This window comes from Microcebus murinus, chromosome 8 (genome assembly GCF_040939455.1).
Source record: "Microcebus murinus isolate Inina chromosome 8, M.murinus_Inina_mat1.0, whole genome shotgun sequence".
Lineage (NCBI taxonomy): Eukaryota > Metazoa > Chordata > Mammalia > Primates > Cheirogaleidae > Microcebus > Microcebus murinus.
Window position 1 is genome coordinate 92,511,884 of NC_134111.1, and position 16,447 is coordinate 92,528,330.

At 35.4% G+C, this 16,447-nt stretch overlaps 1 protein-coding gene across 1 annotated transcript in view; it reads right to left on the reverse strand.

The window, feature by feature from the left end:
• Window positions 1-16,447, reverse strand: part of FARSB (phenylalanyl-tRNA synthetase subunit beta) — a 67,813-nt gene that overhangs the window by 7,760 nt on the left and 43,606 nt on the right. Inside the window, exon 16 of the mRNA XM_012741940.2 lies at window positions 8,117-8,272. Coding sequence (XP_012597394.1) covers window positions 8,117-8,272 — 156 coding nt within the window. The remainder of the gene's footprint in view (window positions 1-8,116; window positions 8,273-16,447) is intronic.

Below are 16,447 nucleotides of genomic sequence, written 5' to 3' on the forward strand. Positions count from 1 at the left end.
TAGAGGCAAGGGAGCAAGGCAAAGGTGAACAAGGGGCACTGAACTGGCATCTCCTTGTGTGTGGCCCATAGGCACATAAGGCCTATAAAATGTTTTTAAGCTTTTGGTCAAGCTGTCCATTTCATGTTTGCAAACTTCCTCAGGTTTAAGATTAAATAAATAAACAAAACTTAAGAAGAAAAAAGAAAGACTGTTTCTTCATCATCTAATCTTAAGACATACTCAAGTATGCTCTGCAATATTAACACAACATAATACAACACCTAGGGCCTCATGGAAAACATACCTATACTTTTTAAAAATCTCATATAACACAGGCACTTTTAAAGAATAAATTTCAGATTCTTGAAATAAGGCTGGAATTACATTGGCAGACAAATAAGCATTACAGAGACATCATCTAAAAAGGCAAAGAACTGATATGTGAGCACTTGTGGCAGAAATTACTTCTGAATTTAAATTCCTGTAGAATCTTAAAACTGGAAATGACATTGGATGCAATCCAGTCTACTCCCTTAGTTGACACATGATCAGATAGATACAAAACAGGTTAAGAAAATCATACCAGGTAGCAGCAGAGTTGAGATTAGAACCCGGGTCTTTTTGAATCCCACTCTGCAACTCTTTTATTTCAATGTTGCTTTTCTGAGGGCAGACCTAATATCTACATCAAATATACTCTGAAGAGTGATTTATCCATTCCAAAATGCTTTCACAAATTCTTGCAGCTACCTCTCCCAAAAGCCCTATGGTGCAGACAGGACAGCCATTATCATTCCCACTTTACAGATGAAGAAGCTGGTGCAAAAAAAGGGAGTACAATGTGCTAAATAAAAATATCTTTCTCTCTTTTTTGCTCAGCACATATGGTTGAATTTCAATATAGTAGTGCCCCTCATTTGTGATTTTGCTTTCTGCAGCTCACCATGGTCCCAAAATATTAAATAGAAAAAATAAATAATTCGTAAGTTTTAAATTGCACATGGTTCTGAGTAGTATGATGAAATCTCACACTGCCCCACATTCCATCATGCCTAGGACATGAATCATCACTTTGTCTGGCATATTTACGCTGTATAAGCTGCCTGCCCATTGGTCACTTAGTAGCTATCTTGTTTATCAGACTGAAAAAATATAATATATATAGGATTCAGTACTATCTGTGGTTTCAAGCATCCACTGGGGGTCTTGGTACATGTAGCCCACAGATAAGAGACTACTGTAACTCCAAAGTATTTATTCTGTTACAGCATGCATTCTCAACAAGGGCGAAACTGGTTCTAGGAGGAGAAAAGAGGATATGAAAAAATAATTTTTACATGTTGCAATGGTTTGGGTCCCTTCAAAGCTAAGCCCCTCTTGACAAAACTCTTAACTCCTTACTATTCAGTTCCTCTCATTATTTTTCTTGGTTATCACACACACAAGCATTGATATGGAAGACACAGTAAATATACGCAGGAAGAGTGCTACGAAACTATGGCAATAGATGGCTGTGACTGGAGGACTCTATTGACAGTCTGATCTCAAAATCACATGGAGAGGTGGCCTGCACATGCCTAGGGGCTGCCATTGGATGGCCTTATGGGCATCATGTTTGATCCCAAGAGCCTGTGTATGTGACTAAGGCTTTGAGAATTAAATAAAAATAGTTTATGTTTTATTATTAATAATTCAAAAAGTTATTTAACACATCATTATGTCAAGTATTAAAAATGTTGACAATAACTGACTACCAATTAGTTATTTTCTCATATCAAGGAAAAGTTAAATTCACTAAAAATTAAGAAATTAATTTATGTTTTCTATTTTATTTTTGCTGAAGAAGTTTTGAAAGACTTAAATTTTGATTATTGTTACTATATATTTATATAAATTGCTTATTGGTATAATTTGATATAATTAGTATCAATAAATAATATTAAAAGTTATCCAGCAGGTAAAGTTAAATGTTAGTCATTTTTAAATTTAACTTTTAAACAGGACTCTACTCAGGACAACAGAGTGAAACTCTGTCTCAAAAAGAAAAAGAAAAAGGAAAATTTTGTTTAGTCACTGTTAACTCTGTATTGAATTTTTAAAAAGCTTTATATTTATTCTTATCCACACAACACGGCTATAGGTACAGTACATAATAGATACATAGTATATCTGTGGAATGAAAATTTTATGAAGGGACAATTTAGGGAAGGTTCTTAGGGGAGAGAGAATTTTTTTTGAAAAGTTGAGAAACATTGTTATGACAGTATCAGATGAAATATTGAGCTGATCAAGACATTCAATGTGTGACTGGCTATAGAGTATATCAATTTGCTGTGAATACTAAAATGTCAGGTAGGTACCAAAACACCCCCTCCCACCCCCAAAAGAGTCAAGTGAACACGAGTGCAAAGAACTTTGCCTTGTGCATAAAAATAAAAACAAGAAAGGGCTGAGTGAATTGTATAATTGTTGAAGCTTTTATAAACACTGTGGCCAATCTTATATTGCAACTACATGGTAGTTACTGGTCATTTGTTTAATATTGCTTTGGGTCTTTTCATTCCTTTAAAAGAAGCTAACAAAAATGGTAGTATTTGAAAGCTTGCTTCAAACACAAAAAAAGTAGAGAAACCAGAGGAATAAAAACTGTTTTTACACAGAGTAATAAGGTCATAAGCTTAAAAACTTCTAAATTTTGTCTTAACTTGATGCCTCAATGTCTTTGATGATAGTAACTAAGTGTAGATATGCTACACAGATCCCCCTTTATGATAGTGCATTTTGTATAAATCAAACCATAAATTGAACACCTTTACTTCAACAAATTGTTCAATAGATATTTTTCTCATACATTTCCAAGCTCATATTACACTAAAAACAGTGTGACAACCAGGGAAATATCACAATTTCACCCATATTTTTTAGCATCTGAAATCTTTCACAGGTGTCCTGAAAGGGGAAAAAGGTCATGCCCTACGGGTCAAGCCAACAATCATTACATGTTACTGTAGCAGAAGGTACCTAAATAACCACTGTGTGTACATATGGTGTAGGATTAAACATGCATATTACTTACAAGGTTATTTTTCATTGCACAAAATGAATTCTGAGCAGCATGAAAACTAGAATTGTCAAAACTAAGGTTCTAAAACTTTTGTTTCTCTACTAGGGATCTTGTCTCAAGTTAAATCAAAGTTTTCTGTAGAATTATAAATAATCAAAAGTGAAATAGGTAACAAGCTAGACGGGGGAAAAACCACACACTCAGCTCAATGCAACCAAGCACACACAAAACCCACTACATTCTACAGAAATTATTTTTGCCACTGATTTGCCCAGCAACCATATAACTGTTCTAAACACAAAAATGTTGAGAATTTTCCTTGCCCAGAAGTGGTTTTTGAAAAGGATAAATGCATCTTAACATACATAATTTAGTTTTCAACAAACCACAAAAATGAAGGGGAAGAAGCCTGAAAAAAAGCATATACATATGCTATAATAATCTGATCAAATACCACTAAACCATTCAGAGTTGAACCCTTTTGAAACCCTTAAAACTCTGCAGTTTGCTAAAAAGTTAACGGTTCTTCTTTTTTTTCCCCACTCAATATTAACCTTATTCTATCATCAGTTTGACATTCTATCTCACTTTATGGTCTTAATTGCAAGGGCGCTCAGCAAATGAAAAATAAGTAAGACTAGGTGACCACAGCTTTCACTCTCGCTGCACTCACAGGCTTTATGAGTGCTTCTGCAGACACTGCACATGCTAGAGAGCTGCTACCTACATAATAAGCAAGGTTACAGTACAATGTCAAAACAGCTCCTGAGGATCAATGAAGTGATCCACCAAATGAGTCTCTAGATTTTTCTTACAATGTACAGGGCCAAGTTTCTCAAAGGAGAACCAAGTTCTGTTCCACTCATCTCTACCACCAGATAAAGCAGCACAAAAGGAAGCTTGGTAACATACATTAAAAAGGACTGAAAGAAACTAGGTATAGCTGCCAATGTAACTGACATTAGTAAGAATCTCTAGTGAACAGACTTAGCTCAGTTATAATTACAAAGCCACTAGGGATTTTTAATTATTAAAAAGTAAACCATATGCCAAAGTAATAGAAGACAACTCAATAATCAAGAATGGCAGGAAATGGTAGTTCTTGATCTGTTTCTGCTCTACTTTTTGATCCTCTGAAGTTCTTTTCTTAGCAGAAAAAGTTTATATAAAATAACAATAAATCTGAGGAAATCATATAGCTATAATATGCTCCAGCTACCAAATTCCTTTATTTACAGATTTACTTAGGAGTCTGGAAAACACTTTTGTTCCTTGGCTGTGGTATGTATGTACGTGTGCATATTTATAGTAGATGAAGAACTAATACCAGTTTTGTTACTGACTTCTTTTGACAAGCCACTTCTTTAGGCCTTGATTTCTTTAACCATTAAAAAAAAAGGATAATCATATTTGTCATTAGATAACCAAAACAGACTTAGAAATCCCTATGAGAAATGAGGAACCATTATTTATAATGACACTAATTCTCTTTAGCTTGATGGCTCTTACAGAAAGCATCCTGAGAAAAAAGCACGGAGATTTAGGCATGTACCCAGGACTCCAGAAGACTGGTGTGGGTAATGATGGTGACAGTGGCAGAGAAAGCAGATATGCTGCCCATTTCTAAAGAAAGCCAGTTAGATATATTGAAATATGTACTGTATTGAAATATCTATCATAGCTATCCATGAGCAGAAAGAAGTTATACCAAAGCTTCTCAAATTCATAAATCTTGGATATTTCATAGATATAAAAATTTTCAAACTTTAAAATATTATAATTCTATTATGAAAACCAATGTAGATTCAAAAGGAAACATAATTCTGAGTATGTAAATACTAAATCAAAAACCAAAATAACAACTTGGCCTAACCAAACTGAACACAAAGACCTACAACCACATCAGTAGTGACAGCTTATGACTGTGTTTCCTAATTAAAACACAATACATTCTAAACCAAAACAGCAGATATCTACATATTAGGGAAATTAAGTACTAAATACTATATTCTGTTTGGATGCTAATTTATATAGGATTCCAATTATCATAAGTTTAGAATTATAAAAATCTGACTTTAAAAAAGATTAACACATATCACTTGTATCATAAAAGGTTCCAAGTGGCACATATCACAAAACTTTCCAAATGAAGAATGTTATAGCTTCTACCATCCTAATATTTCTTAAATCAGTATTTTCTTTGGTATAGCCATAACCATGATTCAAGTTCAAGTTCTCATTCTCACTGCTGTAACATTCCCTTCACCTCTACTCTCCATAGCACCCCAACATACTGCATATTGCCGCCAGATTAGTCCCTCTAAAGTACAGATCTAATATCATTCACCTGCTTTTATAAAAAGTAGAAGCTGCTTTAGTACTTTTCCTCTAATTAGCTGAAACCCTCTTTTCTAGCATTCAAGACTCAAAATACAATCTCAAGCTCCCTCTCATCCTATGGCCAAACTGAAGTGCACTCCCTATTATGCTACACACACAGCCTGTGTTTCCCATCTCTACCTTTGCTCACGTGGTTTGCCTGCTTCCCCTGCCTCCACTTATTCCTTCAAAGGCCCATCTCACTTTGCAGAAACCCACTAAAGTTTGTACGGATGCTCTCAAGAAGTTGCACACTCTCTCTGTTTGGAAACCTCAAGGCACTACTCTTTGCAACTTAGTTTGCGAGTTGGGATGTTGTAGTCTTTTTCCCTGCAGGTTCCTCGACAGCAGGGCCTGTGTCCTACATAGTCTTGATTTCTTGAAGTCTGCCTATAACTGGGAACTCAGATTCTCCTGAGAAATAAATGTCTAAGGAACTATTCGAAGCAGGAAAGCCACAATATTAAGACACTGGTTTATATATATATTGTTAATCTATAAATTACATAAAGCATCATATCTAGGACTAATTATGCTCCAATTTACCATTTTAGCTCTTTGCAACCTTTCAAATAAGAAAGAAATTAAGACTTCACTTACAGAGTGTAATTCATATCAGGGAACTGATTTTTATCCAGTTAATCTGTTTATGAAGTAAGATTTCTGAGAAAAGGCTTTGCATAGGAGGACAAGACATGTTTCCTATCGGCTTACATATTGCTATTAACTTAGACAACCAGGTCTTAAAGCAGAATGCTAGGATGATAAACTGGAGAATGAGTAGGTAAAAGCAACACAAAAGCAGACAACGTGGCCTTGTGGAAAGAACACAGGGAGGTGAGAACCCTGGGTTTGACATGTGTGATCTGGCTCAACTACTTAACTTGCCAAGCCTTAGTTCCCTCACTTGTAAGACTAGGAAATTGGACTGGATGAACTCCCAGATGCAGTTCTAACACTCTAGAACTCTACAAACATAATACATGTCTTCACTGGATTATTTTTAATGAGAGATGGGTAAGAAACATTCACTCCCTGCTCTATTGAATCTCTCAATTTTTTTTTTAAAAAACCCCACCCATCTTCAATCTAAAAAGACCCACACATTTCAGGGTTAGGTTCAAAGAAATCTCAAAATGAAAACAAAAACAAAAATTAAAGCAAGCAACCAATAACAAAAAACAGTCTCTCAGGACTAAGAAAATAAACATAAGTGAAAACCAAAAATATTTCTCCACCAAACCTCACACCACTACAAATAACTGTTAATAACAAGGAACGAATGGTAAATATTCTTTCAAGTTGTTTCTGGATCTCATATCTAACAAAATAAACTTAGATTCAAACTACAGGAATATGAAAAGCAAAAATTCCAGAATTCCTTGGTCAGTGAGAAACTAGTATGTTAGGAGTATATATCCCATTTAGTTAGCCTAACTTAAACTCCCCAACAAAGATTTTTTTTTTTTTTTTGAGACAGAGTCTCACTTTGTTGCCCAGGCTAGAGTGAGTGCCGTGGCGTCAGCCTGGCTCACAGCAACCTCAATCTCCTGGGCTCAGCGATCCTACTGCCTCAGCCTCCCAAGTAGCTGGGACTACAGGCATGCGCCACCATGCCCGGCTAATTTTTTGTATATATATTTTTAGTTGGTCAATTAATTTATTTCTATTTTTGGTAGAGACAGGGTCTCGCTCAGGCTGGTTTCGAACTCCTGGCCTTGAGCAATCCGCCCGCCTCGGCCTCCCAAAGTGCTAGGATTACAGGCGTGAGCCACCGCGCCCGGCCTTTTTTTTTTTTTTTTTTTTTTTTGAGAGTCTCACTCTCTTGCATGGGCTAGAGTGCCATGGCATCAGCCTGGCTTACCAGCAACCTCAAACTCCTGATCGCTCAAGCGATCCTCCTGCCTTAGCCTCCTGGGTAGCTGGGCCTACATGCACGCACCACTATGCCCGGCTAATTTTTTCTATTTTTAGTTGTTTGGCTAATTTCTTTCTATTTATAGTAGAGACGAGGTCTCGCTCTTGCTCAGGCTGGTCTCGAACTCCTGAGTTCAAGCAATCCTCCCGCCTCAGGCTCCCAGAGTGCTAGGATTACAGGCATGAGCCACCGCGACCGGCCCCCAACAAAGATTTGTACTTGGGCTTTTATACAGGAGGATTCCCACCCTTGCTAAGTCAACTTTATGACTTGATAAATGTGTCAAGTCTTTCAGAATAACTTTTCAGGGTTTTTATTTTTTTCGTATGCCTTCAAGACTTCAGACAGGAGGCTTTTGAGTGCAAACCAGTCACTTTAGGTCTTCTCAGCTTCCAGTTTAAACCTCTGGGCTCACCATGTGCTGACGGCTTAAAGGTGCCAGTAATCAGGGTTTACCATAACTCATTTGGAACAAAAGTATATGGTGCAGCACTTATGAAAGTTCTAAAAAGCATTTTCTAAAATGCTAGAGGGAACAAGGATTTATTCTAGAAAATACTAACAATTAATTGAAATAAAGCTTTATCCCCCTTTTTCTCCATACCCCCCAAATAAAAAATAAAATTTTGTTTTATCAAAACCAGGGCTTAGCTCTTCATCACATTATTGCTCACTCTACCCCCAAATAAAAAATAAAATTTTGTTTTATCAAAACCAGGGCTTAGCTCTTCATCACATTATTGCTCACTCTAGATCTAGCTGACCTGTCTTACCTTCCGATGCTTTGATCACATATCCCCCTTTATCTTCACCGGGATGCACGTCAAGCAGCTGCATGATTCTGTCCAGCAGCCCATGGATTATCTCAAACCCAGGATTCTTGTTGTAATAAACAGCACAGAGATGCCTGTAATTTTTTGCACCTACATCTGCAAATGTAAAAGAATTCGTCACACAGCCATATTAGCCATTACTTAAGGAACTGATTTACCCCAACACAAACTTGGGCAAAGTCAACAAAAAAGAAAACCAAATATTAACATATAGTGAAGTATCCAACCTCAGAAATGCAAGATAAGATGAAATAGTCTTTTTCAACCATCAAATTCCCTAAGGTGTTTTATTTGTGGGAAAGTGTGAAAAACCCTTAATGTTGGCACAGTGACAATAAGGCTTCATTTTAGTATTTATTGGTAAAACTCTTTGTAAACAATTTAGCAATATATAATCAGAGACTTAAAATTTCATATTCTTTTATTCATAATACTATCCAAAGGAAATGATCCTAAACGCCAAAAAAGGCATGTAGAAAGACATTTACTACATTATTTCCAACAATAAAAAAATATAAACAACCTAAACTGAAGAATGGCTACATAAAGTATGATACAATCACTCACCAGAATCCTAACAGAATAGAAAGCATCTTTATGAAGGTTTATCATAACAGAGCAAGAGCAAATACTTACAATAGTAAATTTTTAAAAAGAAGGCTACCAAGTTCAAAGTGAGCCAAAACTAAATCATATTGTTTAAAGAACAAACATAGATTAGAAAACCATGAAGCAAAGCAAGAGAATGACTGTCACCAAAGTTAGGCTGATAATTACCCTAGGTAAAGGGAAGGCACCATGGGGAGGGGTCACACAAGAAGCTTCAGATACTGGCAATATTCCATTTCTTAACCTGGAAATGGTTACACTAGTGTTGGCTTTACAATCTTTTAAAAACTATATATGTTTATACGTTCTTCACAATTAAAACATGAAAAAAAAAAAGCAGAATACAAAAGTATATAAGGTTAGGCTACCAAATGGATAAATCTTGAGGACACTGTGCTGAGTGAAATAAGCCAGCCACAGTAGGACAAATACTAATGATTCCATTTATATGAGGTTATCTAAAGTCATCAAACTCATAGAAATAGAAAACAGAGTGGTTGCCAGGGGATGGAGAAAGAGAAAACCGGGAACTGCTGTTTAATGAATACAGATTTTTAGCTATGAGAGACAAAAAAGTTCTAGCAATCTGCTATATAACAATGTGCATATAGTTAATAATACTATATGGTACACTTAAAAATTTTGTAAGAGAGTAGCTCTTGTCATATTTTGTTACCATAATAATTTTTAAAACCATATGAATAATAGAATCACAGCTACAAAAATACAACCATAAGCCAAAAAACTCCATGCATAGGAAAAAAGAGTGAAAAGAAATATACGTAAATGTTAACAAAAGTTATGCTTGGGCAGGGATAATTTTCTTCCAACTTTTATCCATTTCCCAATTTTTCTGTGATTAATATAACTATTCTACTTTGAAAATTAAAACAAACTTACAATATTTTAAAAAAGAATTACAACAATCTAAATGAAGCCGCATGGATGACCTGATAAATGAACTGGTATGTTCATACGGTAGAATACTACTCAGCAATAAGGAACAAACTGTTGATACACTTGCCAACTTGGATAACTCTCAAAGGCATTATGCTAAATGAAAGAAGCCCATCTCAAAACGCTATAGACAGTATGAATCCTTTTATATGACATTCTAGAAGAGGCAAAACTATAACAACAGAGAACAGATAGTGACTTCTAGAATTAGGTGTGAGGAAAAAAATGTGACTAAAATGGGATAACATAAGGGGTTTGGAGGGTGACAGAACTGTTTTGGATCATGTATTGATGGTTTTAAGAATCTAAACCTGCATAAAACTCATAAAAACCAGCCTGAGCAAGAGCGAGACCCCATCTCTCTTTTTCTATTTTCAAAAATAGAAAAAATTACTCAGGTGGGATGGAATGTACCTGTATTCCTAGTTACTCAGGAGGCTGAGGCAGGAGGATCACTTGAGCCCAGGAGTTTGAGGTTGCAGTGAGCTATGATGATGCCACTGCACTCTACCCAGGGCAACAAAGTGAGATTCTATTTCAAAACAAAACAAAACAAAACAACCAATAATAAAATAAAATAACCTAATAAAAACAAGGTGCATAGCATATAAAGGAAGACTCAAAGTCTATAGCGATCATTTAACTTTAGAACACTTGTGGCCCTTTAATAAATTCTGGAGACCACTGCTCTACACAAACACTAAATGGATGTTGGCCTCATTTTGCTCTTCAAATTAGGAAAAAAGAATGAACTAATGTCTATCTGAGGGCATAAACTGAAAATGCTGCTTCAGATTAGCATATATTGAGCAAAAGCACTTCCACAGATTTATTCCTATGGTAACAGCTACTAGCCATTGTTGACACAAAATACAGAATGGCTTTTATCCTTTATTAATATCCAAACAAAACTTGGATATTTTAAGACACTGTATCATTAAAGCAATATAAAAGTGAGTACATAGTGGGGTAACAGGGAAACTAACATTAACTGAAAAATCTATGTGCCAGGTATTTAGTACCTATCTACCAATTTATCTATAATCTAATTCTCGAGACAGCTATGTAACACAGGTATTATTATCACTATAAAACAATGGAGAAACAAAAGCTCAGAATGATTAATTTGCCCAAAGTCAAGCTAATTGGCTGGAGCTAATCCCAATTAATTACATTGTTAATAAATTATAAAGCCAGAATTTGACCAGATTGTCTGATTCTAAAACCCATACTTTTCACTATATGGTGTACCTTAAAGGATTTAGATGGAAACAAATGATATAAATATAAAGGCAAACTTTTTATGGATATATACCTACTTAATATAGTAAAAATGTGCATTCTTGGCCAGGCGTGGTGGCTCACGCCTGTAATCCTAGCACTCTGGGAGGCCGAAGCGGGCAGATTGCTCAAAGTCAGGAGTTCGAAACCAGCCTGAGCGAGACCCCTTCTCTACTAAAAACAGAAAGAAATTAATTGACCAACTAAAAATATATATACAAAAAATTAGCTGGGCATGGTGGTGCATGCCTGTAGTCCCAGCTACTTGGGAGGGTGAGACAGTAGAATCGCTTGAGCCCAGGAGATTGAGGTTGCTGTGAGCTAGGCTGATGCCACGGCACTCACTCTAGCCTGGGCAACAGAGTGGGACTCCATCTCAAAAAAAAAAAAAAGTGCATTCTTAAAATGTTTTGATATGATAAACAGATGTTTTAATTTTCAAAAGTTTTCATGATATTTAAGAATTCCATTTAAGCAATTGGAATAAATTATTTTCAAAAGTCAGTAAAGTTTCTAGCTATCAACAGTATTGTAACTTATGAAAAGTATATTCTGAGTTAAATTTTTTTTTTTATTTTGGCATATTATCGGGGTACAGATTTTAAGGTTTCAATAAATGCCCTTTCCCCCCTCCCCCCCCAAGTCTGAGTTTCCAGCATGACCATCCCCCAGATGGTGCACATCTCACTCATTATGTATGTATATACCCGCCCCCCTCCTCCCTCCCACGTGCCCAATACCCTATTACTGTAGTACCTATGTGTCCATTTAGGTCCTGCTCAGTTAATACCAGTTTGCTGGTGAGTATATGTGGTGCTTGTTTTTCCATTCTTGGGATACTTCACTTAGTAGTATGGGTTCCAGCTATAACCAGGAAAATATAACATGTGCTATATCACCGTTGTTTCTTAGAGCTGAATAGTACTCCATGGTACACATATTGAGTTAAATTTTTGACTGAACAAACATGAAGAAATAACTGCTCTGGCCATTTAACATTTCTTAATACATACTATGTTCAAGGCACCCTAGTCTAGAGATCCCTAGATGTTAGAGGTCAAAGCCAATAAAGGGCTTGCACAGATTAAACCTTCAATAATTATTTTCTGAATAAATGACTAAATCCTGGAAAAAGAGGTAAGCACACACAAATAATTACCAAACAAGGCCAAGAGCAGACAGTGAGCCATATTCTAAGCCAGCTGAAGTAAGAAAGTAAGTAGCACACTGCTGTCATTCGCCTTCATTTCCAAGGATAAAGATATCTGGTATCTAAAAGCTATAATCAAAGGTGTAAGAATAAAGATGAATATTAAGATCAGGCAGGCATAAAACCCCACTAAACTAACCATATGCATAAACTGAGAGGCCTCATTCTATTAATACTAAAGGAACATAAACACATATAGTCTCTCTCTCTCTGCTTCACTCTCTCTCTCTCCCCCCCTAAAGGGAAAAAAATGAAATGAAACAGAACTAAATTATCCCTTTCATACTACTGACTTGCTTCTGGGTAATTTTGCCATGTGGTACCCATTTGTTGGTGTCACATGCTTCCACTTTAATACACAGGCATGTATTGAAACTACTTTGTAGTTCCATTTCTATGAGAGAATAGCCCAACAGTAATACCACCATTAAGAGAGCTTAGCAACATAAACTGGAAGCTTTATTTTGGTAACCTTTGCCTTGGAATACTTTTTTCCTGATCTCTAAATTATGTAAAACTTATATTTCTGATAAAAGTAGCAACATCTGGATTAAAAATTTAGAATTTTAAAAAACAAATTAAGTGATTTTAGTTACAAGAATAGTAAAATCACAATAAAAAATACAAAGCTTTTAAAAAATCATACTCCATTCAAGAAAGTCTTCAGGATGTTTATAGGACACACACATAATAATGAACTACATATTTTTAGATTTAATTTTGCAAAATTTTTAAGAAAGGCCACTGACTATGTATTAAACCCACCATAATAATTACATTAACCTCATTTTTTAGGCACCCCCCAACTCCACCACTAATTGGCTGGTTTTCCATATGTCCCAAGGGCTAGCGCTCTCTGTGGACTTGCTTCCTCATATCTTACTAAGATATTCCTTCTATTGTAGCTAAACTGAATTAAAGGAGAAAATAACCACATACTCATTTCCACCCATTCCTCCTTGGATAAATTGCTAGGTACAGTAAAATTCCCATTTCCTAGCATTTTGCACTGAGAGACCATATTACATCACAGGAAGTTCACTAACTGCACGCCACAAAGTAAGAACTATTTAAATTTCATGCCAAAGCTAGGGTTTGTTGGAAATGCCTCAGTTCTTTATAACTCAGTTAACAGACCTCTTGTGTCATGCCATCAAACAATTCTGCTTTTTAAATGGGCCTGCCAAGTATGTCAGCCTAAATTATCCATGTATTTCACAGACTTCAAAGTACTGCCTTGAGAGGGCTGATCTAAATCACCCAAAGGAGGGGCGGCTAGCTATGATTCCATAAGCTGAAAGAACATGCCAAATGATTTTTTAAAAGAGAAAAAGAAAAGGAATGGTACATAATGTCCCCTAGTAGATGAATATATTGAATACAAGTCAAATTTTTAGAATAGGCTCCTGCTTAGTGTAGATCTTTCACCAAAGTACCAATGATGAAAAGCTAAGGTGTTCGGTTACATTATCATACATGGCACAGATTGGAAAAAGGCAGAGTCTTCAAGAGAAATTTACCATCCCTATTCTCACATTCACCTGGAAGCCCAAATAACAATGCCAGGAGAAAGCACACTAGGAGACCAAAAAGGCTCCTAGAATAATGAGGGGCTGATACAGAACTTGAGATTAATAGTCTGGCCAAGCTCAGAAAATAAAACACAGCACCTTGATTTTTAAGTTTATTCCATTCAAAAATTTATTTAATATTGGTAACCCCAAGATTGCAACTTAAATTGCAAATTTTTCTTATCTCCTGAAGAATTTCGATGTGGGCCTAAATGATTCACAAATGCAACAAGAATCCTGTGATTTTCTCCAAAAATCATATCCAATGTGGGGAAATAGGAACCTTTATACACTCTTGGCAGAGCAATAAATTTGTAAAAAATCCTTTCGGGAAGAGAATTTGAGAAGTTATCAAACATTTAAAGGTGTATGCCATATGGACTGATCAATTCTATTTTGAAAAATACCTATTTGTAATCAATATTCTTGATTGTAATCAATATTCTTGATTGTAATCAATATTCTTTTAGTTTAGAAAAAGTCTTGTAGTTTAGGAAAAACTCTGATAACAATCTAAAAATTCCTAACAGTCTGAGTAAATAAATTATAGTTTATCAATATGATGGAAGATTATGCAGCCATTAAAAAGAAATGAGGTGAACAGAATATATTGATAAGAAAAAACAAGGTGCAGAAAAGAAAAAGTACAATCTTATTTGTGTAAACACTAAATCCCATTGTGTAAACATTAAAAAGTATTTATCATATCTATAGCTATATAAAAATGTAAAACATATGGTTGCATATGCATAGAAAAATTCTGGCAAATAACTCTAAGAGTAGGATTAGGGATAAATTGGATATTTTCAAAAAACAAAACAAAACAAAAAAACAGGACAAGGAGGCCAGGCATGGTGGCTCACGCCTGTAATCCTAGCATTCTGGGAGACTGAGGCAGGAGGATCGCTCAAGGTCAGGAGGTTGAAACCAGCCTGAGCAAGAGTGAGACCCCGTCTCTACTAAAAATAGAAAGAAATTAGCTGGACAACTAAAAATATATAGAAAAAATTAGCCAGACATGGTCACACATGCCTGTAGTCCCAGCTACTCGAGAGGCTGAGGCAGGTGGTTTGCTTGAGCCCAGTGAGTTTGAGGTTGCTGTGAGCTAGGCTGACGCCATGACACTCTAGCCCGGGCAACAGAGGGAGACTCTGTCTCCAAAAAAAAACAGGATGAGAACATAATTACTCTTAAATTAAAAATACATATTCATGAAAGCTCTTAAAATATAACAAATATATTTTCAATTTTCAAAACAAACATAATAAAACTTAAGAACAATTTTCCTTAAAACGCTTCAATATCATAGCACCCAACTGTAGACTTTTCTTTTTTTACACAGTGCTGAAAAGCCAAGAAACAAATGTGAGGAAAAATCTATGACCTTCTCAATGTATGAAGGAAAAAGTTATATCCTTGTGGGTTGGCTTTTATTTAGTTAACATAAACCTGGAATGGATTTTTATCTATTAAAAAAATACAATATTCAATGCATGACAGAGCACATTATATCCAAGTTAGCAGATCTTAACTATGTGGAACCAAACATACTAAAATAACTTTCTATATTAAAAATGATGTATTGACACAGTAAAGATGCCATCACATATGCAAATGCTGCTACTTCAAAAATTGTTAATGTCAATGGTTCTTACACCCATATTTTTTGAATTATTAATTGGAAATTCTACATGCCAAAAATATGAAATAGTGAAATTAAATTAATCCAGACTCATGACATAAGCTCTCTTCAGAAAACTGCATTCCACATGTGGATGCTAGATAATCTTCCATCACTTAAGGGCTCTATAATTAATGGACAACTTCTCAGAACAAAAGTATTTCATAAGCCCATAGTGAAAATGCTTTTATTAAGCTCTTTATTAAGCATCAAGTTACATAAAAAAAACTATTCTATAAAGACCTGGCCCCTATATTTTAGTAGCTTACAATATAAGACAGATACACTAACCCCAACATGCATATATCGTACAACCTGATAGCAAATTGAAAGAACAAACCAAACCATAAAAGAACAGTGGATTAGTTATGTTCTATAGCAGCCATGGTGGTCAAGGGAGGAGAAAAGAACAAGAATTTTAAATAAATATTGTGATTAATGTTTTAAAAAATTCTGGATTTCCATAACCAAATTAGGCAGGGTGAAAGCTTCAGGGAGAATGTGAAATTTTAGAAACTATTTAAATAGTCATTTGGGGGACAGGAGAAATACAGTTTGAACCAGGACTACAGCTATGCTTTGGAGAAAGTAGTAATGTTCTGAATAAGAACTGAAGAGTTGAAGCAAGCATGCTTCATGAATAAAGTGAGGCTAACTGGAGCCTCTCAGTGGTCAAAAGCCTTTAACCTATTCCATCTACTTTAATAATTATTAAAATCAAAAACTTTTAAAATGCAGTACTTACAACCAAAGTGCATAGCAATTTGATTATCAGGGCTTTCCACAGATATCTGTCAAATTGACAACTGGATGACTGTATCCTGCTAAATTGAAATCACCTCATGTACATTCCCAAAGTCAAACGAATCATCTTTCTTAGGCTCTTGTTCCTTTTAAACTTAAACTCACTCAACCCAGTGATGTTTTTTCTCCTGCTATTTTGATGAGATTCTAGGTATACT